This window comes from Mytilus edulis, chromosome 2, assembly GCF_963676685.1.
Source record: "Mytilus edulis chromosome 2, xbMytEdul2.2, whole genome shotgun sequence".
Classification (NCBI taxonomy): domain Eukaryota; kingdom Metazoa; phylum Mollusca; class Bivalvia; order Mytilida; family Mytilidae; genus Mytilus; species Mytilus edulis.
This window is the reverse complement of record NC_092345.1, coordinates 13,733,321-13,758,360: the sequence shown is the minus strand read 5'-3', so window position 1 is coordinate 13,758,360 and position 25,040 is coordinate 13,733,321. Positions and strand designations below refer to the sequence as shown.

Genomic DNA, 25,040 nt, shown 5'->3' with positions numbered 1-25,040 from the left:
GCTTTAAGCTGTCTTGATCTTAACATTGGGTTCTGGCAAGTGGAAATGGATGAAGAATCAAGGCACTCATCTGATATAGTAACTCGTACAGGTGTTTATGAGTTTCTCAAAATGCTAATTTTTAATATCAAGAATGCTTCAATTAGTTGTCCAGCACAAGTCAGATATTTTATGTAGATATAATTGGCAAATTGTTTAAGTTTATGCAGATCATATTTTGGTATTTAGTAGCCAATGTAACAATTAAATTAGTCGGAGATTTTAAGAAGGTTTTTAATCATAGCAAATATATCTAAACTCAGAAATTTTATATAACTGATGTGGAAAACCAGAGCCAAGTCATCAAAGTGCAAGCAGATTATAGGAAACAAAATTTCAATTCTATGATATTTCAGTTCCACTATTTACTATTATCAAAATGGGGCTAATTTTTTTTATACTTATTGCTATTTTTAAGAGTCGTATGAAAGGTGCAAGGAAGTAATTTTTGAATTTTTTTTTAAATATACAAATTAAGCTTTTTATACTATTTTACTTATAAAAAGTTTTCCATATACATAAGAATCAAACATCCATTTGAATTAAAACACGATATATTCAGTAAATTATCTGTGAAATACTAATATGTTGTAAAAAAAGTTTCTATGGTATATTCAGTAAATTATATGTGAAATACTAATATGTTGTTAAAAAGTTTCCATGGTATATTCAGTAAATTATATGTGAAATACCAATATGTTGTTAAAAAGTTTTCATGGGAAAAATGGCAAGATAGTATATTTAAGCTTAAAATATATGTCACCAAATATTTTAGATATTCATTTAAAGAAAGCTTTGTATAATGCACCTAAAACACCATTTTCAAAGGATTTTTTTAAAGAAAACTATTTTTTTTAACCATTTAAAATACTGCTATCTCTGACCTTTCGAATAACTCTTAACAATAACAATAAGTATTAAAAAAAATAGCCAAATTTCTATACTAGCAATGAAGAATGAAGTGGAATTAGTCTTGTATATCATATTAAGTATGCTTTTTTTTGTTCACCTAGCACTTAAATGAATGACTGTTTTTTTTTTGTCTCCATTGAGACAGGAATTACAATCCAACAGGACAGTGTTTTCCTGAAATCAACCTCATTTCAAAGATCAGTGATCAAGGTCAAGTTTACGTAGTCAAGTCTGTATCTCAGATTCTATAAGCAACATGTCAACTTTATTTTTTGTCTGGAATGATTGTAGCATGTACATGGCCGACCTTGACCTCATTTTCACAGTTCATTGATCAATGGTAACTTTTTCTAATTTGGTCTATTTTTTTTTACTGATGAGTCTTTTGAAGACGAAACGGGCGTCTGGCGTATTAAATTATAATCCTGGTACCTTTGGTAACTATTTACACCACTGGGTCGATGTCACTGCTGGTGGACGTTTCAGTCCCGATGGTATCACCAGCCCAGTAGTCAGCACGTTGGGGTTGACATGAATATCAAATATTAGGTCATTTTTATAAATTTTCTGTTTACAAAACTTTTAATTTTTCGTAAATAGTTATCTAAGGTACCAGGATTATAACTAAGTATTTTCTTATCCCAGGAATAGATTACCTTAGCCGAATTTGGCACAACTTTTTTGAATTTTGGGTCCTCAATGCTCTTTATGTACATGTTTGGCTTTATTAATATTTTGATCTGAGCGTCACTGATGAGTCTTTTGTAGACGAAATGCAGGGCTGGCGTATTAAATTATAATCCTGGTATCTTTGATAACTATTCCAAAGATATTATAAGCATATCAACTATATTTTGTGTATAGAATGACAATTAAGACAAGTTTCACTCACTGGCTTTCTGGCAGAGTTTATCTGACCATTACCTATATTGTGTGTATGGCATGATTGTAAGGTATGCATGTGTGTCTGAAATGGTTCATTTGACCATGACCTCATTTACAATGATGATTGATAATATTTATGCTAATTTTTATTTGAAATTCAGGATGGACAATACTATATCCTTTTGCAGAATTATGGCAGGGAGACTATTCTCTAATGCCATCATTGATAACTTCCAAATCATATCTTGTCAAATATATCACAGAGCAACTGCACTGTTGTATCCACTGTTAGTCCTAGGTGGTCCTATTGGTTATCCATTTGTAAAAAGAGTAAGAAAACTGACCTTTGGTTAAAGATATTTAAAAATAACACCAGTTGTTTACGAAAAATTTCAAATCATCTTTTGGGTTTTGCTCAGTGTTGGAAGGACTTATACCTAAAGTTATTTACTTCTATGTCATTTGGTCTATGGTGGAGAGTTGTCTCATTGGCACTTATACAACATATTCTTATTTTTATAATCCAGGATAACAAAAGAATCTACAAAGTGTATGTTGAAGTTTATTTAAAACAAAAAACAACACATGAATCCAATTATGAAATCTAACTTAATAAATTGGATAATACAGTCAAACTTCCAAATTGCATTTCAAATATTTCATTAGTTACTTTTAACTGAATGCTGAAACCAAGCACTACTTTCCATTCATCTTTAAAGGGGGTCCTGGTTTTTTCACCACTGCCTTTCTTCAATAAAAGAGGCACATAAGTACTGTGTGTCAAGTTGATGTGATCGCAAACCAAAATTTAACCAAATACAGTATGGATCACGGATGTAGATCAGTTACAATAATACCACTACTATCACAGGCAAGACATATTAAAATACATGCCTCCCATAATAGATGAATGGTCAGTGCCTAAGTTGATTTCATACTGCTAAAATTGAGCATTAATAATTTACAATTTGAGAAAGAAAGAAAAGTATTAAAATAAAAGAAAGTCATTCTGTCAAATTGTCAGCAAACTGTAAATATCAATGAAGCTGGAACTATAACATAAAACTTTCAGTTCAATTCTATTTTACATTCGTTAGTATAGATCCCTTTCATTTTCTTAACGTATTAACAATTCCATACCAACACTTAGAAAATCATTTCACAGTATAACAGTAAAATGTCTTGATACATTTGCACAGCAAACACGCTAATCATCTTTTCACACTAAAAGAACAGGTAGAACAAAACTACAAATTTCTTTGATACTTAACAATAGTTATCAAAATGCTCCTAACAACTTGAGGGTAAAGATTGCTTTCCTTTTGCGATGTGAACTTAAAATTAAATTAATGGAAGGCATTGTTTTGAATTAAGAGTTATCTTACTTTGTCGATTGTAATTTGGACCTTTTTTTTAAACATAGATTCATACACAATGCACACCTTTTGTAATTTTCAACAAACAAAAAGTTCTTGCCAAGTATGGTTTACCCAAACACATTTTGTAACCTAAATATCTTAGTATATACCACCAATAAATTGCTTTTCAATGGATAAAGGGCAGTATACGTAAAAGAATGTTCACCTCACTGCACTATTGTTTGTGCTCTGAATGGTAGAGATGACCTGGCCTTGAAAATATGGTTTACAGCTAAGCTAGAGAAATGCAATCTTTACCACAAAAAAAAACTATACCCCAACCTAATTTGGCAGAATATTTCTTTGAACAAATTTCATGAATAGTAAATGTCAATAGAAGTAAATACTAAAGCAGGTATATAATAATTATTCTACTGGCTATTGATTACTCAATTTCTTTAAAGATGTTGAACATGAGTTATGTTCAATTATACTGCAAATTGGATTTAAATGCAAAAAAAATAACATGAAAAAAAATAAACAATACAAATACAGTACTTTATACAGAATACAACTTTACTGCTAGCACTTTTCATGGATACAACAAAAATGAATATACTTGCAGCTATCATAAAAGCTTTTTTTTTTTATAAAGACTGAAATGTTCTTTCCAGTTCAAATTCAAAAGACTAATCATAAAATTTCACAAAACATATCTGGTTTGTAACAACAACCAACAGGCTATTATTAAATCATAATGTTTAGCTGTTCAATACCATAGTATATAAAACTAGGGGGATATTCTTTATTCAATGTGATGTCATTGTCCAATTTTTTTAATATATTTTCTAAAAATTTTATATAAAAACATATTTAAGCCTCAAACAAGCAGCTGTTTTCTTAATCATAGGAAGAACACTCAAACAAATAGAGGTCTCTCTAAAAATCTAATTGTGAACAATAAAAAGTGTACCTACTCATAGAGAGATGTCATGATGAAAAAAAGAAAACATTTGAAATGAAATATAATACTAACACCTTAACATAAATGTCATAGTTTACATCATTTAAGGTACATTTTAATACAAATAATACATATTCAAAACTTTTCTATCACCATATATATTACTAACATTTTCTTATAATCATAATTATAAAAAAAAGTCACAAAAATAATTAAAAAAACAACAAATAAATTCAATGCAATGTGCATTTGTATTTAAATGTAAAATGATCAAGAACAGGGTGTTTTGCCATTTCATATTCTACTGTATTCTACACCATTTTCTTCTTCTTCTTCAAATTTACACCTTTCTTCTTTAATGTGCAACATTAAACATGAAGTCATTTAAATTCCTGCCACAGGCTTCTGGGGCAAGATATGCTAATCAGGCCTTTTAACCAATGAAAGATATAAAAACAGATAATTACACAATAATTTTCGGAAAGCAAATTGTCAAATTAGTAAATTCAGAATCTAATTTATAAAACAAATTAAATCTTTCAGCTATGATAATATGTCAATTGTCCTATTGTCATATCATGTGCTCAATGTAACAAAAAATGATCATGGTCCTGAGGCATTCAGTTCTTCAAGAACAAGTTTTTGGGCCAGAAGTCTATCCTCTTTTTCTTGCTTTTTCCGATTTTTTAAACATTCCGTCTCTATTTTCTGTGCCTGCAATGCTTTGTCCAAATCAGTCCATTCCTAAAATGAGAAGCCATTATTACATTATTCATTTTGACCAAAGCAATGAATACACTGATTCCCATGTCATCGAAAATTCATTCACATGTCTTCATTTGTACTCTACACAATTCTTTTGTAACAATTGTTTGATATTGAAATAGATTTTGCTCAGATGAAAAGCCTTCCTTCAGTCATCTTTCCAAAACCTATGATAGATTTGACTATTTTCAAGAAATCAAATACATATGTGTAACACCTTTTATTTTCTATTTTTCTATCCCCTCAAACAAAGACCATTGAAATGTTGTTACAATTTTCAAGCGAATGCATGACACTGTATTGTATAAAAATATTGGTAAACATATTTTGCACTGTCTCTGTGTATATGTATCTGCAATGGCTATGAGAATAAAAATGTTGTATTGTATCGATTGAAACCCAATCATCATGGTTCATCAAGGCATGTTCACTAGCCAAGGTTTCCATATCTCCACACTCAAGAGATCTCATGTGCTGCCATTGGTCAAAAACGGTGTAGTCAGAATGGACATGACTTTATGCTTCTTGTTGATTGTGCAGCATTGTTGGGTTATTCAGCAAAAAGGTGGACAGGAAGGGACTGGATCGTAAACCTTGGCTTGGCAAAGATGTCATCAATGTCACAAAGAAATATTTATTTTTCCATTGATGTGTTATTCGTTATCTTTGAATCCATCAATTTAAAGACCAATGAACCAATCGTCTTTCCTGCATACCATTAAAGTTTGAATTCATGAAAATAGAAGTAGCATTTTCAAAGTACAAATTTTTGTCCTTTGTTTGTTTAATTAAAATGACTTATCCTTATCCATTATTTATTTACTTGAATCTCCAGTGGCATGTAGAAAATGTAGAAAACAGCAATAATAAAGATGAGGTTCATAATTGCAATCATTTGCCCCCTAAAATCACAAAAACATTAATAAATTCTTTGAAATCTATTGCTATTTACATTATTTATTTTTCAGAACTAAAATTACCTCCTGAGCATTGTTCACAAAACTAATTGTAAGTGCGAAAAACCCTTTAACAAAAGTATAAAACACACTCATGGGAAGAATGAAACCTAAATTCGAAACATTACGAGACTGGCAATTATGAGCTTTCCATCAGCTCTTGTTTATTGCTGAAGATCATATGACTTATTGAACTTCTATTTTGGTTTTATTATTGAGTTGTTTTATGTTACATTTAGCCTGTATCCATTTCCATTGATGTGTACAACATATCTACCAGACTGCAACCCTCACCTTTCATTTTCCTTTCCTCATATGACACGTTGGACATCTATTTTAGTTGTGTTTTTGAGTTGCTTTCACAGACATTTTTTCAAGTATCCCTTCCATTTAAATGTACCACACTTCTACTATTCAGACTTATAAATGATATATCAATCAGACTTCAACGCTCTTAATCCCTTCTTTTTCATCCCATTCTTCTGTATTATTAAAAATCATATAATGATTCAGAGGTTGAATCAGCAAAAACCAAACAAAAAATAAGTTTCTGTCTAATCTTGTGTATGACCATGTCATAAAACATAACTGAAAAGGAATATGGATTGGGTTTGTGGTCTGTTTTTCCTTTCTTTTTTTTTTTAGCTTTAAATATTTAATTTTTAAGAAAATAATGTGGTTACCGTGTATCCAGCTTGTGGTCTGTCATATCCATACTTGGCCCAATGTTTAGTCCCTGTTAACTCTTCACTTGGTAAGTTAGAAATCGATTTATTTGTCTGAAAAAATAAAATGGAAAGTTGAACAAAGCACTAGTTCAACTTAATAATTATTCAAACAACTACAGTAAGTAAGTTAGTTAATCTAATTAAAAACCAATCTCTCATCGCTTTCGTTTTCTGATATGTCGCGTGTATACAATACATATATAAAATCCTATACTTTTACAATGGAAAACCAACATGAAAACTCACAGGTTAACTTTAACAATTCTACTATAAACCAAAAACAAGAATATGTTCATAGTAGCACTATCATTTTTTATGTTCAGTGGACTGCGAAATTGGGGTAAAAACTCTAATTTGGCAGATCCTATCATTGGGAACATGTGTACTACTTCATCAAAAACTAAACAGACAGACAGACAGACAGACAGAATGCCGATTACCAGTATCATTTTTGTTCCAGTTTTAAATACAGTATCTATTCAAAGTTTTAATTTGTTGAAGGAAGGATAACCAACTTAAAAACAGAGAAGAAATAGATAAACACAATCAGAGTCCTCACTCACCAATGATATTTGAAGCTCAATAGCTTGTAGTTCACAAGCCAACCATTCATCTTCTGTGTTGGCATTAAGGGCTTTCTCCTCTAAACGAGCAATCTCTTTTTTCACACAAGACTTTACATTTGGAGGATAGCTGCAAAAACAATAAAGTTTATAATGTCAATGAATTAAAGTGAATATTCATATCAATATTTTCAGAATATTAAAATACTTGAATGGGATAAATGAATGTCTCATTATTCATAGACACCAAGAACTATTGCAAATCTAACCAAATATATGACTGTATATTTCTTTTTTAATTTTTGCAAAACAATGATAATAATTATCTACAAAATATAATTCTTCCTCAAACCTTGAAAATTGGACATATGAGAAACAAAACATATTCACAGAATTTCAAGCCTTTATTCCTAAATGCTGTATACTTGGCCTACAAGCACTAAATGCCAGTTTTAAAGATAAGGTTCAAGTCTGCTTGCAGTTCAACCAAATGACATTAACCAATAGGCAACCATGAGGCTACTAATATTGTTGTCATACTACAACCAAGTGGTATTTCCGTCCTCTGTTTTACCATACTTACTTGACTATTCTTGAGTATCCTGTACAAGCTGAAGCATTATCTTCATCTAACACAGCACTGATTGGTTGGTTTACTTTTCTGCTGGCTACACGACTCGTAGGGAAGACCTGAGGCCTACTGTGTAATGAAGATGTTACTGATGTCATCATCTTCTGTAACATGTAAATAATACTAAAGAGTTAATTATAGGTTCAATTACAGGCCCAATTAAATTGCAACTTTCAAGGCATCACCAGTTAAGAAAATCAACTTATACTACAAACAAAGAGGCGGCAGATACAAAAGGTCAAATCACAACTTAAAGAGAGATATATCAATAATGCACAACAGCAACAATGTAAACTTTAAAGTAAATTGATCTTTTTAGCTGGAACTGTTGTTTTATCAAATTCCCTCCATTATGTATGCAGATTTAAAAGTTGGATCTGTATTCTTCATTAATCATTGCTACATGTATTTCTGTGTCTGAGTGTTAAATTACACTTTGAATTGTATACATATATCTCCTTCAAACAACCACCAAAGCAAGGGACTGTAAGTTAACTCCCACATTCTTTATGTGCATGTCCATAGTCAGGTGCCTGTATTACAGAGATTGTTGTTGGTTCATGTCCATCATATTTGTTTTGTTATAACCAGGTGTGTGTCTTTTATAACCGACTTATCGGTATAGGGTTTTTCTCATGGTTGAAGGCCATATGGTGGCCTGTAATAACCTACTACCACATCATTTTAACTCTGGTGGTTAGTTGTCTCATTGGCAATCATGCAAATTCTCCTCATATTTATATCAGTTGGTATTTTTTATTTGTTTCAAAAACTTCTTTTTTCAAACTAAAATAAACACTGGATTTCATTTCATAATATTAGATAATTTCTGAGTAGTCAACATTAGTCTCGTGATACACACCTCATCAGCAGTAGCTTGAAGAGGATTGGTTGACTTCTGTGGCTTGGGTTTGACCCTGCTGATTGGTCCAAACTTTGACACAATAGGTTGTGAGTCAAATGGTATAATGATGTCATCCCCATCTGATGCAATTGATAACCTCCTATAAAAATAAATAATTTTGAAATGGAAGTTCATAAATATTTTAATTGAAGAAAAAAGGGGCAATAAGCCCTTATTTGGTCCAAATATATATGCCATCTACAAATTTAATTAAACAATCTGATAAACAAGAAATTTTGAAATCCATTTTTTTTCTGCAAACAGCTAGAACACGTTTTAAGAAAAAATCATTTATGATAGCATCACATTACATGATGCTCAAAGGCCCTCAGTTAGCATAGTTGCAGAAAAAAATGTGACAAACAATGTGTTAGGTAGAAGAGGTAAACCAGTATATCCAATCCTTTGGAACAGTAGTATATCAAAATGTGTTTAAAATGAGGTAAATTAGCATTTTTGTGCCTGTCCCAATGTCAGGAGCCTCTGGCTTGTCTTGTATATTTAAAAAAAAAATAGTTCATTTATGTTTTGGAGTTTGATGGGACATCCATTTTCGTTGAACTAGTATGTATTTTATTTAGGTGCCAGCTGAAGCCCCCCTTCAGGTGTGGGGATTTCTGGCTGTGTTGAAGACCCATTAATGGCCTTTAGCTGTTTTCTGCTCTTTGGTCAGGTCATTGTGTCTTTGACATAACCCCCATTTCATTCAGCTGTTTTCTGCTCTTTGGTCAGGTCATTGTGTCTTTGACATAACCCCCATTTCATTCAGCTGTTTTCTGCTCTTTGGTCAGGTCATTGTGTCTTTGACATAACCCCCATTTCATTCAGCTGTTTTCTGCTCTTTGGTCAGGTCATTGTGTCTTTGACATAACCCCCATTTCATTCAGCTGTTTTCTGCTCTTTGGTCAGGTCATTGTGTCTTTGACATAACCCCCATTTCATTCAGCTGTTTTCTGCTCTTTGGTCAGGTCATTGTGTCTTTGACATAACCCCCATTTCATTCAGCTGTTTTCTGCTCTTTGGTCAGGTCATTGTGTCTTTGACATAACCCCCATTTCATTCAGCTGTTTTCTGCTCTTTGGTCATGTTATTGTGTCTTTGACATAACCCCCATTTCATTCAGCTGTTTTCTGCTCTTTGGTCAGGTCATTGTGTCTTTGACATAACCCCCATTTCATTCAGCTGTTTTCTGCTCTTTGGTCATGTTTTTGTGTCTTTGACATAACCCCCATTTCATTCAGGTAATTTTATCCTTACCTGTAATCTATCTCTGTATCATCCTCATCATCATTATTATCTCCCTTGACATCTGTCTTCTTTTGGTATTCCTGGTGGTAACTTGTTGATGGAGCATATACAGATTTTCTCTCAGAAGACTGGGATACAGTTCTCTGTGTTTTACTGATTTTCTGCATGGGAATAGGAACTTGCTCTACTGGCATTGGGTCATCTGGTATATCCTTTAACCAGTTCAACATGAAATCAGTGGAATCAGATCCAGTCTGAAAAAAAATATATACATTAGTATAAATGGCAAAGAATGACAAATTTCTAAAGTATTGAATGATGTATTGCTAAAATGGTCTTGATCCAGTTGAAAATAGTAATCAATTACAAAAGATTAAAGTACTTGTTCTAAAGATTTTTTTAAAAAGCAAATATTTTCTTTTAGAAGGTTGTTAAAAAAGTCCAAAAAACCACAAACCATTAATCTGCAAAAAAAATAATGAATTTATTTATATTAAACTGAAACATATTGCATCAAAAAGACTCTTATAATAATTGTGAAAGACTTATTTCATCAATCTTAAAGCGTGTTAATGCTTCACATTATTATGTAAAGGGAAATTAAAATTATTGTACAATATCTTAAAATAGTTCTCAGAAAAACATTTTTCACAAACCAGGAAGGAAATTAAAAATGTTTGTAAATACTCAAGAGTAAATGTACAGCCCAATGCAATCAACTGATAACCTTAAATTTTGAAAGATATTGGCAACAATTACATTTCTTTCTATTATCAGTGACCTTATAATCTGTATCTGAATTTTTTTTTAAATCATCTATTGATTTCTCTATTGGTGCATTTCCCAAACAATGTCAGGGGTTGTCATGAATTGTTTTATATTCATTTCTTATAAATCTACAGGATCAAGGATATCAGAATATGAAAGATCTTATTTTGATACAAATTTTTTTAAATAACCAAGTTTCTATATTAGTTCTTTATCTAAATGTATCTTAGAAGAGAGGTTTAATGTAATGCCTCTGAATTTTTAAAATGATCAAAAATATATCTTTGGATTGACATTGGTTGGTCTAAAAAGTGGGGGGATGTTCTACAACTAAGGTATTATGTAAATATTTTGTCAGTGAATGATACTGAAATCTCTTAATCTTGAACAAATTTTGCAGACCTGCCAACTTTCTCTATTCATTGGTGATTTTTTCCGATGAGATATGCTGATTTGACTCTTGAGATCCTTCAGGATATATACTGAATACCTTAAAACAGACATTCAGAGAAGTCAAAATGGCATATAAGCACATTTATACTAATCCAAACATAAGTAGGTCCTCTTGTGCTTAAAAATCTTCCATGGAGATTTTCAAAAGTTGGCAGGTATGATTTAGCAATATGAAACTCCTTTTCTGAACAGGGTCCCCCTTTTTTCCCACTAAACAACATTTTTGGTAAGTCTTACATCTTGTTCATTTCCTTGGTTTACAGCTAGCACAAATTTCTATGGAAAAATAAAATATAAAGGACTTGGTTAAATTGAGGTATTTCAATGACAATAATGATAACAGATTCACTAAATAATAAAAATTCCAATAAAAACAAATTCTAAAAGAAACACAAAAAAACAACAGGAATGAAAATAAAAATCAGAAACAAACAAAAATCCACATATTTGAGTTTTATATATTTTTTAAAATTTTAACATTTCAAGTCGTTATTAAGGGCATTGTGCACCAATAGAAAAATCAACAATTTGCAAAATAAGTCAAATGCATTTAAGCACACTTCAATAATGCAACTTTTGAAATTGACATATTTAACTTTGTTTTGTTCACACATTATTGTCAATATAATGGAATTTGATGTGACTGTCATACAATTTAGAGGTTTAGAGCTTTAAAACCAGGTTTAATCCAGCATATTATACATAAGAAAATGCCTGTACCAAGTCAGGAATATGACAGTTGTTATCCATTCGTTTGATGTGTTAGAGCTTTTGATTTTACCATTTTATTAGGGACTTTCCTTTTTGAATATTCCTCAGTAATTTTGTTATTTTATTTTTTATGACTGGATGATTTAGAGAGATTTTGCATAGATACCTGCCTATTGTTGAAGATTGTATTTTAATGTCTTTTGGTTCTGTCTCTCATTTGTTGCTGTCTCTTTGACATATATCCATCTCTCATTATATTCATATCCTTAACTTAGCAGTCAAAATTCGTTTTTAGAATTTCTCCAGTTGGTAGAATGAAGTGTATATAGAGCTTAATGTTGCAAAACAACTCATGAAATTAATTTGTGCTGACATTTTTTTTCTCACTAAAAATGTTTCTTTTAACTATAAAATTTAAAAAAATATTATTGTCAGGACCAAGGCTTCCAAAACGGTCATATATTCCGGTCATTTGTATAATGTCCGGTAAAAGACCGGCTGGGCAAAGCATGAAACGGTCATATACTTTTTAGTTTCAAAGGCTTTTTCGGTCATTTTAACATATAAATTCACGATCTTTTTGACCCAACATTTTGCCTTTAACAGCCATACATTTCCGGTCATAAAAGTGACATGATGATTAATAACTATCAAAACAACCCCTACTTTAGTACTTTCTAATTTAAATCAAGGCTAATTAGTTGTTGGACAGCTGAAAACTACCTGTTCAGGTGACAGGTAAACTATTTACAGTACCGGACATTGTATAAATTAATTGGTCCATTCCCAATTATTTTCGATTTCAGCAGCTTGTATCTAATTGATTTAAAATATATAATAAATACATTTATAAACATGATTTAATAAATCATTTAAAAAGGTTTTAAATGAAAAATCGTCAGAACTACGTTGTATGAACAAGAACACGTGTGCGCATGTGCACAGGTGGGAAATTCAATTATGCATCCTACATTTCTTCAAAAATGCTAAAACTATCATTAATGCCTGTATCTAATGTTCATTTCAAGTGTTTTGTTGAAGAAATAACATGGAAAGAGCTTCTTCGCTCAGTAGTTCTATGTTAACGTACACGGATTTTACGTATCCGTTTATGGTCCATGTTTTACCATTGTCAAGTCAACATCCGGTTTTGAAAAATTTGACTTTAAAAACGAAAATAAAGTTCTAGACAACTTTATTTTGCACAAATAAAGAGTCTTATGCAGACATGAGCACGTTGATGTGCACACTTTGAATGATGCAATGTCAATTTTAACATTTTATGTCAGAACATCAAATTCATATCAAAGTAAAGTTTAATATCGATTTTAATTTAATGTCAATGGGATGGCCATCTGATTACCATAATTGCCTTTTGTGACTTTGTCTTAGGGATTAAAATTCGGATCAGATATGAAATGTCCGGCTGGCTCAGAAAATTTTTGGAAGCCCTGGTCAGGACTATATGTGAAATATTTTCACTGAACATAAAGATCGACCAAAAAGTACTCCATATGTGGGATGTTTTAATAAAAGAAAAACATTAGGTAAAAAAAGTTTCCAAACAAATTTAAAAAGAAACATAATCAAAATGTCAGAATGACCGTACCTCATTCCACACATCTGGACAGTCAGCCACCACGTCCGAGGATCCAACATGAGTATCTTTATTTTTTTTCCAAGGTGAGGATGTATTATCACCTACAGACCAATTCTGGTAATCACTATCCCAACCTAGAAATTCATACAGTAAAATCATTACTATAAATAAAAATTTTAACAAATTCTTATGCTATAAAGAATAAAAATATTAAACAATATACTCAACTCAAACGCATCTTTATCTCTCAGAAAAGTATATTGCCATCAAATAAGGTCTGTATTATGACTTTATTAATTTCCAGAATGTTATCAAATCTTTTTATCAAGAGCGTTTAAAAGAATCATTGAGACTAAAATTCCACTAAAAAAAGAAGAGCATAAAAAGCCTGGGGAGAAGACTGTTGCTCAATTCATAGCTTCTTTTTCTATTCTTTTATTGCACATACCCTAGTTCAGATATACATACATAATTCAATTAAAAAATATAATTTTGAACAATATGCACACATTTTACATAAACAAAATTCTGGAAAAAGAAGACTAAGATTTTTTACTTCTGCAATTTAAATTGAAATCACAAAACCCTGAGTTCACAAATTGTTTTTACTAAGATTTTTACTTCTGCAATTAAAATTGAAATCACAAAACCTTGAGTTCACAATTTTTTTTTTTTGTATGCCAAATGTAAACAGAGTAAAACAAGAATGTGTCCAAAGTACACAGATGCCCCACTTGCACTATCATTTTCCATGTACCATGGACCGTGAAATTGGGTAATCTAATTTGGCATTAAAATTAGAAAGATTATACTATAGAGAACATATGTACTAAGTTTCAAGTTGATTGGACTTCAATTTCATCAAACAGTGGACCCTGAAATTGGGGTCAAAGGTCTAATTCGGCTTTCAAATTAGAAAGATCATATCATAAGCAACAAGTGTACTAAGTTTCAATTTGATTGGACTTCAGCTTCATCAAAAACTACCTTGACCAAAAACTTTAACCTGAAACTCCCACTTTCATTTTTTATGTTCAGTGGACCATGAAATTGAGGTCAAAAGTCTAATTTGGCTTTAAAATTAGAAAGATCATATCATACACAACAACTGTACTAAGTTTCAAGTTGATTGGACTTCAGCTTCATCAAAAACTCCCTTGACCAAAAACTTTAACCTGAACTGACGCACAGACGGACGAACGAACAGAGCCACAGACCAGAAAACATAATGCCCCTCTACTATCGTAGGTGGGACATAAAAACACATATTTGACAAACATTAACAGTTAACCAAGGCCCAAATGTGGACAATAAATATTTGTACCAGAATGTGTTTCTCTTGATGCTACTGATGGTATCTTTGTAGCTGAAGCTGCATCAGGTATGGACTGAGAGGAGCATGTCATTCTACCAATCGATTTCTCTGAGCCCCATTCAGCAAAGGTAGTCTCTGCCCCAGACCAACTTTTCTTGCTAGTAGTAGAACTACATTTGTTAAGCCTTGTCAAGATTTCAGTTCTTCTTTGATGCAAGTCTGTCAGCATCTGAGCCTGAAATGAGAGACAGAAAAACTTTTTTCAAATTTGATTCATAGTAACAAAATGTTATATAGCCAATTCATTTTTAATACAAGTCCTTTGGATTGGTATGATGATATATTTATGACCTAGATATTAGTAAATGAGGCCAGATATTGGCATAATTATTAACCTTCTTACTAAATAATTACTTATATGAACATATTAAATATCTGCACTAATTTGCTTGCAGAATCCCAATGTAATAAACTATATTTAAAATATACATCTAAATTTCAAACCGTCTTAACCCTTTGTGCAATTTTCTCCCTGGAGTATCATAGAGCATCAATGTAAACAGGGGTTTTGAGTTACCATCTTGTATCTAGAAATTTGTAGCATCACATTACAATGATGCTAAAAGGCACTCGAGAGAACACTGCATTTTGATTCTAACCTGGCAGTATATTTCATTTCAAATCAACAGAAATAAGTATATTCTACTAACCTCAATCTAAACCTTTCAAATCTTTTGCCTTTAATGACTTGATCTGTAGGTTTTTTATTATAAAGTTCTATCAAATTCAAATTTCAATTATGGGCTTTTCCACAAATAAATGTATGAATGAGTTATTGATAAGTAGAATGTCATGTATATTAAAAATTTAAATGCTGCATTTTACTTTACTTTCTTCAACAATCCACTGAAAAATGTGATAAATTTTACTTGTGAATTTGAATCCATACTCTCATTATTTCTGGAATAGCCCTTTTTTCAAAAATTTAACTGACATAAGACTGAACAGAAATTCACATTTTCTGTCCCCATGAGCTACAAAAAAAGTCCACTGCACCAAATCTTGGGTAATTATTGTACCTTGTCTTTTAACTTTTAAATGCTTAAGAAATTCAAGTTCTGTTGTATAAAAAAAGTTGAAATATGAAATATGAAATATTTAGTTTACATAATTTATTTTTTGAAAGTAACCAAACCTAAGTAGAGGTAGCCATTCATGCATGACATAAGTGGTTGATTAATTTTATATTAACATACTATCCATTTGAAGGCAGTTATGATAATGTATGCACATCTAACCTTACTTAGTTGAGCTAGTTCTTGGACCAAAACTTAACTGAATTTCTATTTTTCAATATTATTACCATTTTTTAAGCGACTTTAAATTTTGTACAGAGATCCTTTGTTATTTTTGTGTGCGACAAATGTTTTAAATTTTGTATCCTAAGTTTTTTGGTTCCGTATTTACAAGTAATCCTTGCAGTAATAAGTTGTTTCAAGTCACATTTCTAATGAAGTATTTTCAATTTCAAATCAGTAAGATTTGTGTTAGATCAGTTAGATTTGTGTTGGATCAGTTAGATTTTTGATCAATTTATATTATAGAGATCACCATAGCTTATCACTCATGTTCACATTGCAACATTTAAATTCTATCTAAAAAAAATTCTGGTAACTGCTAATGTTCAGAATATGAAAGAGAGGGAAATGTCGTGTTTTATTTTTTATTTTGATTGTTTCGGAGGGTTAAATTAGGAATAATGAACACTGTGCAAGTGTTTACACACTTGATTCATTTTTCAAAATAATGCCTAAAAGAAGAATAGATGCATTTAAGTTCTTGAAAGAACTCAAATCTTAAAAGGATAAATTCTGAACTTACAAAACTGCAAACAGCTGTAGAATTTCAAACAACACATGTATTTATTTTTATGTATTTCTGTTCTCATCCAATAGTATATTTGGTGACCCAAGGTTAATAAAATTTAAATATTGATTTCAACCAACAAAAGTCCATTGTCGGCAGGCAGGACAAACATAATTTTTGTTTGTTTTTATAAAACTCTAACAAGGCACATTCAATTTTGCTCTACATTGAATTGTTTCTCAATCCACCAACAGGATTCTTTGGAAAACAATATATCTTCACCTATCTTGTAATATAAGCTTTGGGCAGTCTTAAACTTGTAGAGAGTACTAGTACTAGATTTTGCTCCATGTTGAAGGCCTTACTGTGACTTGAGATGAAGAACAGCAATAAAAGTGCTCTTCTTTGCTTTTGTGTTTTTAAGGTGGTACCTAACACTACAGGGAGATAACTCTGTAAAGTCAGCTAAACATTTTAATTACCGTGTTGTAAAGGGAATATTAAGTTTCCCAGTGATTAAAATTGGTGTTTGTCAAACTGCTATATAACCAGTGTAATTTTTCTGATAAAATGGTTGGTTCAATTTTTTTGCAATTTTCATATTTTTGTTAAAGGGTCAAAGTAAATACTTAGTCAAAATTTTATAAAAATTAAACGAGCCAAATTAATTTACGGGAAAGTGTTGGGTACCACCTTAAAGTACATGTACTGATTCTGTGTCATGGATGGATACCCTTTATCCTTTGTTTTCTAATAAAAACAGATTCAGCAGGGTTAAAGGAGACCAACAACCTTTTTTGTACGGTACTACATGTATAATCAATTAATGGTAAAAACAACTGTAAATCTAATATTTATATAGAAACTGCTTAAACATACATGATTTACTACAGAAATTTATTACATTGGTAGAGACTTGTACAAATCTGTTCAAAATAAGTGTCTTTTTCAGTTTTAAATCTAATTACCTAAAAGCTTAAATTTAGACTGGTTTCACAAAATGGTTTTTGTGTTAATATTAGAAAGATAATTTGTTTTACTAGTGCAACAGATCTAGTCTATATCATATTTTTAAGAATCATAAATACACACAAATATCTACATATATATACAATGTATATATTAAAACAATTACAGGCAAAAAAATGTCAATACTTTTCATCTCTAATAACCTTTGCTGCAAAGATCTAGAAATATGTTTTCCAATGTGGTCAACCAACTCTGTGATCAAAAATATAGTTCTTCCTCGATGTAACAAATTTAGAGAATTTCACAATAAAAAATACTGATTTAATTCCAAGCTTTCAAAAACAAAAGGTCTTCTTAAAGAAGGTAAACATAGAAGTCTGAGGTCTGACTTTCTACTAATCATTCTATAAATTATTCAAACTTCTGTGTGTTCATAAAAATTAAGTTCTATACCCATAGATAACAAATTTGTGCAGGATATGAACAAACCCCTTTAAAAAGTTAATCTTAGTCTCAGACCTCAAACGTTCTGCTTCTTTTAAATAAGCAACTTGAAAATGTACTTGTATACATACATTCAAAATCTATATCATGTTCAAAACTAGATGTTCCATTCTCAGGAAATTATTAATTTGAATCATTATTTTCATAAACAGTGTATACACAAGTACAAAAACAATCTTCTTACAGTATTTCCAAGAAAGCAATATATTAGAATAAAGAGTACTTTATACACTTTTGTTTTATCAGCTTTAAATTTTGTCACTTCAAAATCACAAGTATATAAACTATCAAATTTGATAGACCTTGCACTAGTTACCTTACAGATAAACATATAAATATACATATCATTATTGATAAAAATATTATTTCATTTACAAATGTAAACAGTTCTCATACACAACAACCACAAAATGAATTCCAGATGGAAAACCCCTTCAAACTCATCTTTCATGATTGAACCAAATTTGAAAGACACCATCTTAGTTCTATGTCCCATACAGAGCATATCAAGCCAATACTTGTTTTACAATTTACCATAGGAGTCCATTTTCTGATTGGTGCATGCTTCACACAAAACATTAAAAAGTGCTCAATATATCATAGAATACATATATATGGAACAATAATCCAATATTTACAAATAACCAAGCACAAATTTTTACAATGCCTTTATCACTTTAAATCTGGTCTCGCTTCTTTTTTAAGTAGTAGCAATGAAAGGATTCATTTCTTTTTAAGCATAGGAGTAAACATATAAACATTAAAATTCTGTATAATTTTAAAACCTTAATAATTGTTTCACTTATCAGAGAAGACTGCTTTACCCCGTACAATTTTTATTTGAAAGTCGTTAGTTCAAAATATTTAGAAACAAGAATCAAAGAGTTTGGAATAAAAATTGCTCCAGTGAAACAGTTGTATTTAGACCACCTAGGTCCACTAATTGATTGATGTTGAACACCACTTTCAGCACTGATGGCTTTTTGGTGGCAAGCATTTGTCATAAGTGGAGGACACCAGAGTGCCTTGAGGGAAACACAGATCTTCCGCAAGAAAACATTATCAAAAGATCAATTCTTGAAAGACCTCATTAATAATAAAAAGATCAATCCTTGATCGACCTCATCCACAAGATAAAGATCAATTTTTGAAAGACCTCATTAATAATAAAAAGATCCTCTTTCTTTATTCAAAGATCAATTCTTGAAAGACATCTTCCATAATAAAAAGAGCACTATTTTATTTTTAATCTAATCCTACACAAGAGTCCATCCCTAACTCATATTTACTAAATACTGAAGGAGATGACAACAAAAAGGGGGGATAACTGCAGCTGCATAAGTGTAAAACAGTCTTTGCTATAAGAATATAATATGCACAAGCCTAACATGACTTGATGCTTTTCCATTTCAAAACAGAAATTTACACAATTTTAAAAGTTCCGAAAATGAAAGGGAGTTAAGTCTAATCATCTGTATCCTCGTTTGTATGGTACCGAATACTTTCAACCTGAAATTGTGGAATAATTTGTTGACTGTGCAGTACTGGTGAGACAACATCCTGCAAGAAAATTAGACAAGTTTAAGTTTACCATGTATCCCTTACTGGCAGACATAAGATTTTGTCATTTTTTTTGGTGTATGAATTCCAAAAAGATTGAAAAATACAATGATATCAAGCATACATTCTTATTTAGTACAACATATAACCATACCTGACTGAAATCTTCAAATACAACCATTTCCAAACAAAAAAGAATCTGCTTGCCTTCTTTATTACCTATGATAATCCCTGTATCAGCAAAAATTATTATTACATCTTAAATCATTAGAGTAAGCCATAAAATATTTAATTGGAAACACAAAATGGTGCTGTGTCATAATAAATGAAGAGGTTTCTAACTCTGAATCCTCCACCATGATTTCTGACTTCGTTTCTAAAGAGATTTGAAAAACATGTTACCTCTTTCTGAGTTACCGTATTTTGGCATGCATAATCCACAGTTTTAAAATAATATAAGCAAGAAATAAGAAAAAGCTTGATTTCTTAACAATTGTTTACATTCTTGCTTGTTTATTCTTGAAATTATAGGTGTTGCCAATATTCTTTTTGAATAATTTTATAATTATTTTAATCCATATTTATATGCAATTTGAATTTTAAAATACCACATTATTTTTCATCAAAATATAATGCTTCATTACAAATTTCTGTTTTTTTTTCTATTGTATTCTGTGATCATACTGCTGTATGTGTTTGTTTTAAATAAAGGTCATTCAAACATAAATTTAGCATACCACAAAAGATTCACAGAAGACTTGACAAGTTAATATGTATTGTCAAAACTATTTGCAGATTATACACAGCAGATTACGGTAGTTACAATTTTAAACAACAGTCAAGAACTAAAGATACTTTATATTTATGGCTTATTCTGTACAAATATGAATATCAACGATTTATTATGCTAATTTACACTCATATGTATTAACAAAGATGAATCAACTTTCATAGTCAGAACTTACATAAATTAATTATTTATTAAAAGAGAGCCTAAGCTATTCTGAAATTAAGAAATTGTTTTTAAAGAATGGTTTCTATTACGGAAACCTATACTTTTATTTTAAATGAAAAATTTAGGTTCAGTATTTAATTTTTTTTTTTTTTTTTCTAGTTGCTTCAGGTATTAAATACCTGAAATCATATGCCAATGAAAGTCAATGAACAGTATAGACATGAAAGCGCACTTAAATCAGTCCCCAAACCTTTACATTAGTAAGTTTTACTTAAACAATGTGGGGAGTTTACCTATCACATGACGTATCATGTGAGTGAAAACAAGCCACAGTGTTTTTACAATTGTGTCAAACAAGAATAAGTGATAGTTACAAATATTTTGGAATGAAATATTGTGGAAATTTACCGTTGTTCAGTAGTTGCCTTGAACTTAAAATGGTTAAACATTAACATAAAATGCTTGTATCAAAATTTATAAAGTTTAAAATGTTATAATTTACAAAAAAAATCCCATAAACACATACAGCATATGTTACTAACACACTGATACATTTTTGTACTCTAAAAATAGGAGAAATTTGTACACCATGCAATTTACTTCCTTCATAATTTATAAATTGCTTAAACAACCAATTTATTTTGTTTTGTTTTTTTATTTCCCAGGATTTCTTAGAAATCTAATCACATTCAATGATTTAGTTCGAAGAAATCTGGTGATTAAAACACTCCCAAATAAATTGTTTGATCCAGCAATATATATGAAGCAATATACATGAAATCTAAATAATTAAAGAAGCCTTTCTCTCAACCCAATCTGATATGGATATAAAATGAATTAAGTATTTTTTTGGCTCAATTTGTAATTTTGTAAGCTGTATTCTGCTCTTTATAACTTAAATAATATTTCACTCGGGCATACCAAATGTAATAGCAAGAACTGTTACTTAGAAGTATCTCACCAGCATCAATAAAGAACTATATTAAAGTGACACAGTGTTCATGGTTTTTTTTCTTATCTTGAAAACTAGTTTTTAAATATTTTTTTTTAAATTTTGAATACTTAAATATATGCTAGGTTTTATATTTTTACAATAATCCTGTCTTTACCATTTCATTCTCACTAATTTTTTTCTCATTATTTTTTTTTAAATGCTTATTTTCTGATAAAAGCAACCACAGGTACAACAGAGCACTATCACAAATAAGGAAAAGTGAGGTGACGACTAAATGTTTCCAGGGGAACCCCTGTTCAGATCATCATCCTCACTTAATCCTTTTAACATTTTAAAATGCAACTGTATTCAACCCTTGGTCAAATATCAGGAAATAAGCAGTTTTGGATTCAAAGGCTGTTCCATAAAAACATACACAGGACATAGAGAAGCCACTTCCTATTTGTATCAATGAATGGGTGTCATCTATGGTTTAACATATTGGAAATGAAAGTGAAATTTTAATTTGCCTCTATAGGTGGTTACCTCATTTTTAAAATGCCTTCTCTTGTTACCATGTATATTTTATTTGAACAGCCGTAAAAAATAAATCAATTTTCTGTGATAAATTATTTTTTCTCTTTTTCTAATAAAGACAGGGTTAAAAGTGTTTCAGATATTTTTCAGCACTAAACAGTCAGTAAATTCCAACAATACTTTTAACAACAACAGGCACACTTTTTTGTTACCTATTCCTATCCTCTATTTTCTGTTTCTTGACTTGAATTTTTCTTTTGATGATGTGTTTAGGCTGCAAAGGAAAGTTTTATACCGCCGATGCACTGGCATCAACATTTCCCATACTTACCATGTTGCTGTAATGCCAGAAAAGATATCTCATAGCTCTAAAAGGAAGGGTAACATCCCCACACCCTATGTTATCTAATATAAAATCAAATTGGGGTTGTTTTTTTTTTTATCTTTATCAAAGGTTTTTTATCTTTCTTTCTTTTTCGTCAAAGGAACCAATCCTGCACGATATAAAAAATTTCAAAGGAAAGTTTCAAGAATTTTTTGCTTGACAAAACAAAGGGCAATATTACCCCCTCCATAAAAATAAATCTAAATTATATGGGTATTATGTAAGTTAGTTGCATAAATATACAAATAGTAGTTTTAAAAGAGGAATGCTGAAGTTTCCATTTTAATTTGATGAATTGATTTTGGAGTTGACCCTTCAGTTTAGATATATTGACTGGACATTGACCTACCTGACCGTGCGGAGGAACTAGACATCTGTGATCATCAGAGTGACAACAGAACTGCTGACCAGCTGGACCATGTGGACCAACCATAAAAGGTTCTGCATAGGGGTTCAGGTTACTGTGAGCCTGCTGACACATGTCATAGGACATGCATGACCCAGGATAAGGAGGTGGTGGTTGTTGTGGCGGACATCTAGTGGCCATGGTGTACTCCATACCCGTTTGGTAGGGACACTGTTGAGGTGGCATCATTCCATAAACTGGTGGACGATAGCTTGGTGGCATTGTTTGGTGCTGATAACATGTTGGACCTAAAAACAATACTTTAGTTTAAAAATGCATTCAAAAGTACATAAATTGATTATCTATGTAATAAAAGGATCATATAGAATGTTCGATGAAACAAGAGGCTCTCAAGACCCTGAATCGCTCACCTTGATTTTTTGGCATTTATCTTTCGTTTAAGAGTTTAGGTGTCCAATTTCATCGTAGTTTGTTTTTTAAACAAATTGTGTAAAATTGTCCTTAAAGGGAAACTTCGCAAAAAAATGAAAATTTTATATTATGTTTATTTGATATAAATAATCATATATTCATTAAAATTATTGTTCAATTCTTCTAGATAAGTGATTAAAATAAAAATTAAAATCCCACTATCACTTCTCGACTTATCGCCATTTTGACGGCATCTCCGATACAAATTGTCACGTGATGAGTATATTTGAATAAAATATCTGAATACCACAAAGCTAAAAAACAAGCATGGCATATCGTATATTCAGTATCAAAATGACTTGTGAAGCGTACGGATGTTCAACTCGAAGTTCACATGGCATAGGTTTACACACTTTCCAAGATCCTGCAAAAAAGAAAGAGTTGTACCAGACGTGGATGATTAACCTTAACATAACACCAACCAACTCACAACAAGTTCAAGAAAGTGTGTGCAGACCATTTTGATGCATCTTGTTTCGATGGAAATTTGATAATAATTATGATTTTTTTCTCATGAATGTTTTTATTGCTATTTCGTTCCAAGCCTGGTTGAAAGGAAATTGTCAGATTAATATAGTTCAGTATTTCTGCATTCATGCATTTAGTAACAGATTTTGTTGTTTACAAGTAGAAGTTTAGTACACGGATAAAAAGTTACAGACAAAAAAATTGTTGAATATATACAGGAAAAACATCTTCAAATATTATACTATTTATTACATTTTAAGTTTATGAACTTGTTTACAAGCCTTACAAATAAAAAGATATTTGATTTCAATCATGCAAAGGATATATATTTCTAGGGACAATGAAGCCATTTAAGGTACCTAGCCACTTTGGCATTTTGATTTTATAACAATTATTTGATGTCATTGATATTTATTTAATAAATTCTGTATAAAACTTTTTTTAAAAATAATATTTCAAGAACAAACCAAAAATGAATTATTTAATTTACGTTTTCTCGTTTAAAGAAAAATAAACTCGAAACTGAATTATGACATTTAATTCTGTGACTTTCTCTCGTAAATTCACAAGTTCAATGAAGTATATATTTTTTAGGTGCAAAAAAAAACTTATTTATACATAAAAAATTACGTAAAACATTTAAAGGGTCATTTGTTTAATATAATAATGGATTAAAAATAAGACTTTATTTATTTACATGTAGTATAATTACAGATGCTGTTTAACCCCCCCCCCCCCCCCCCCCCCCCTCCTTTTCCATATTGTGCCATATAAAAGGTTGAAGAGGTGATAGGTAGATGGGAGCATATTTCTTCCCCGATTCGTGTGGAAACTTAATAGATCTTACCGCCCCCTTGTTATGCTTTATAGCTGTCTACTAGGTCAACGCAGTTGCGTAGTCCTACAAGTTAAGGCTGAGCAGTTTCGGGATATTAAATGTCAAGAGCTAGGCTAGCGAAGTTTGTAATGATTTATGGTCAATCGTAGTAGGAGTATTTTTTCTTTCTAAATTTATGATATTAACAAGATAATAGATAGGAATACATCTAGTGGGGCGGACACTAATTTGGAAGTTGTAAAAGCATAAATATATTCTTAAAGAGATTAAAAGGTATCTGTAGCGGCTTTAGACTTTTCGAAATGCTTGCAAAAAAAACCTTTTTATATGTAATAGATTTTATTCATGTCGGGTACTTCTAATATGAAAACCGACGATCTTTTGAA

At 30.9% G+C, this 25,040-nt stretch overlaps 1 protein-coding gene across 8 annotated transcripts in view; it reads right to left on the bottom strand.

Moving 5' to 3' along the window:
* Positions 1–2,382: 2,382 nt before the first annotated feature.
* Positions 2,383–25,040, bottom strand: part of LOC139511529 (roquin-2-like) — a 33,726-nt gene continuing 11,068 nt past the window's right edge. For 2 of the 8 annotated variants that reach the window (XM_071298343.1, XM_071298344.1), the window contains exons 10-20: positions 22,860–23,164; positions 14,810–15,035; positions 13,495–13,619; positions 11,412–11,450; positions 9,963–10,207; positions 8,664–8,805; positions 7,754–7,905; positions 7,171–7,300; positions 6,563–6,658; positions 5,747–5,825; positions 2,383–4,902 (exon numbers count right to left, since the gene is read on the bottom strand). In XM_071298343.1, coding sequence (XP_071154444.1) covers positions 4,892–4,902; positions 5,747–5,825; positions 6,563–6,658; positions 7,171–7,300; positions 7,754–7,905; positions 8,664–8,805; positions 9,963–10,207; positions 11,412–11,450; positions 13,495–13,619; positions 14,810–15,035; positions 22,860–23,164 — 1,550 coding nt within the window. In that variant the 3' untranslated portion in view covers positions 2,383–4,891. The remainder of the gene's footprint in view (positions 4,903–5,746; positions 5,826–6,562; positions 6,659–7,170; positions 7,301–7,753; positions 7,906–8,663; positions 8,806–9,962; positions 10,208–11,411; positions 11,451–13,494; positions 13,620–14,809; positions 15,036–22,859; positions 23,165–25,040) is intronic. The other 6 variants (XM_071298338.1, XM_071298339.1, XM_071298345.1 and 3 more) reach the window with 3 other exon arrangements.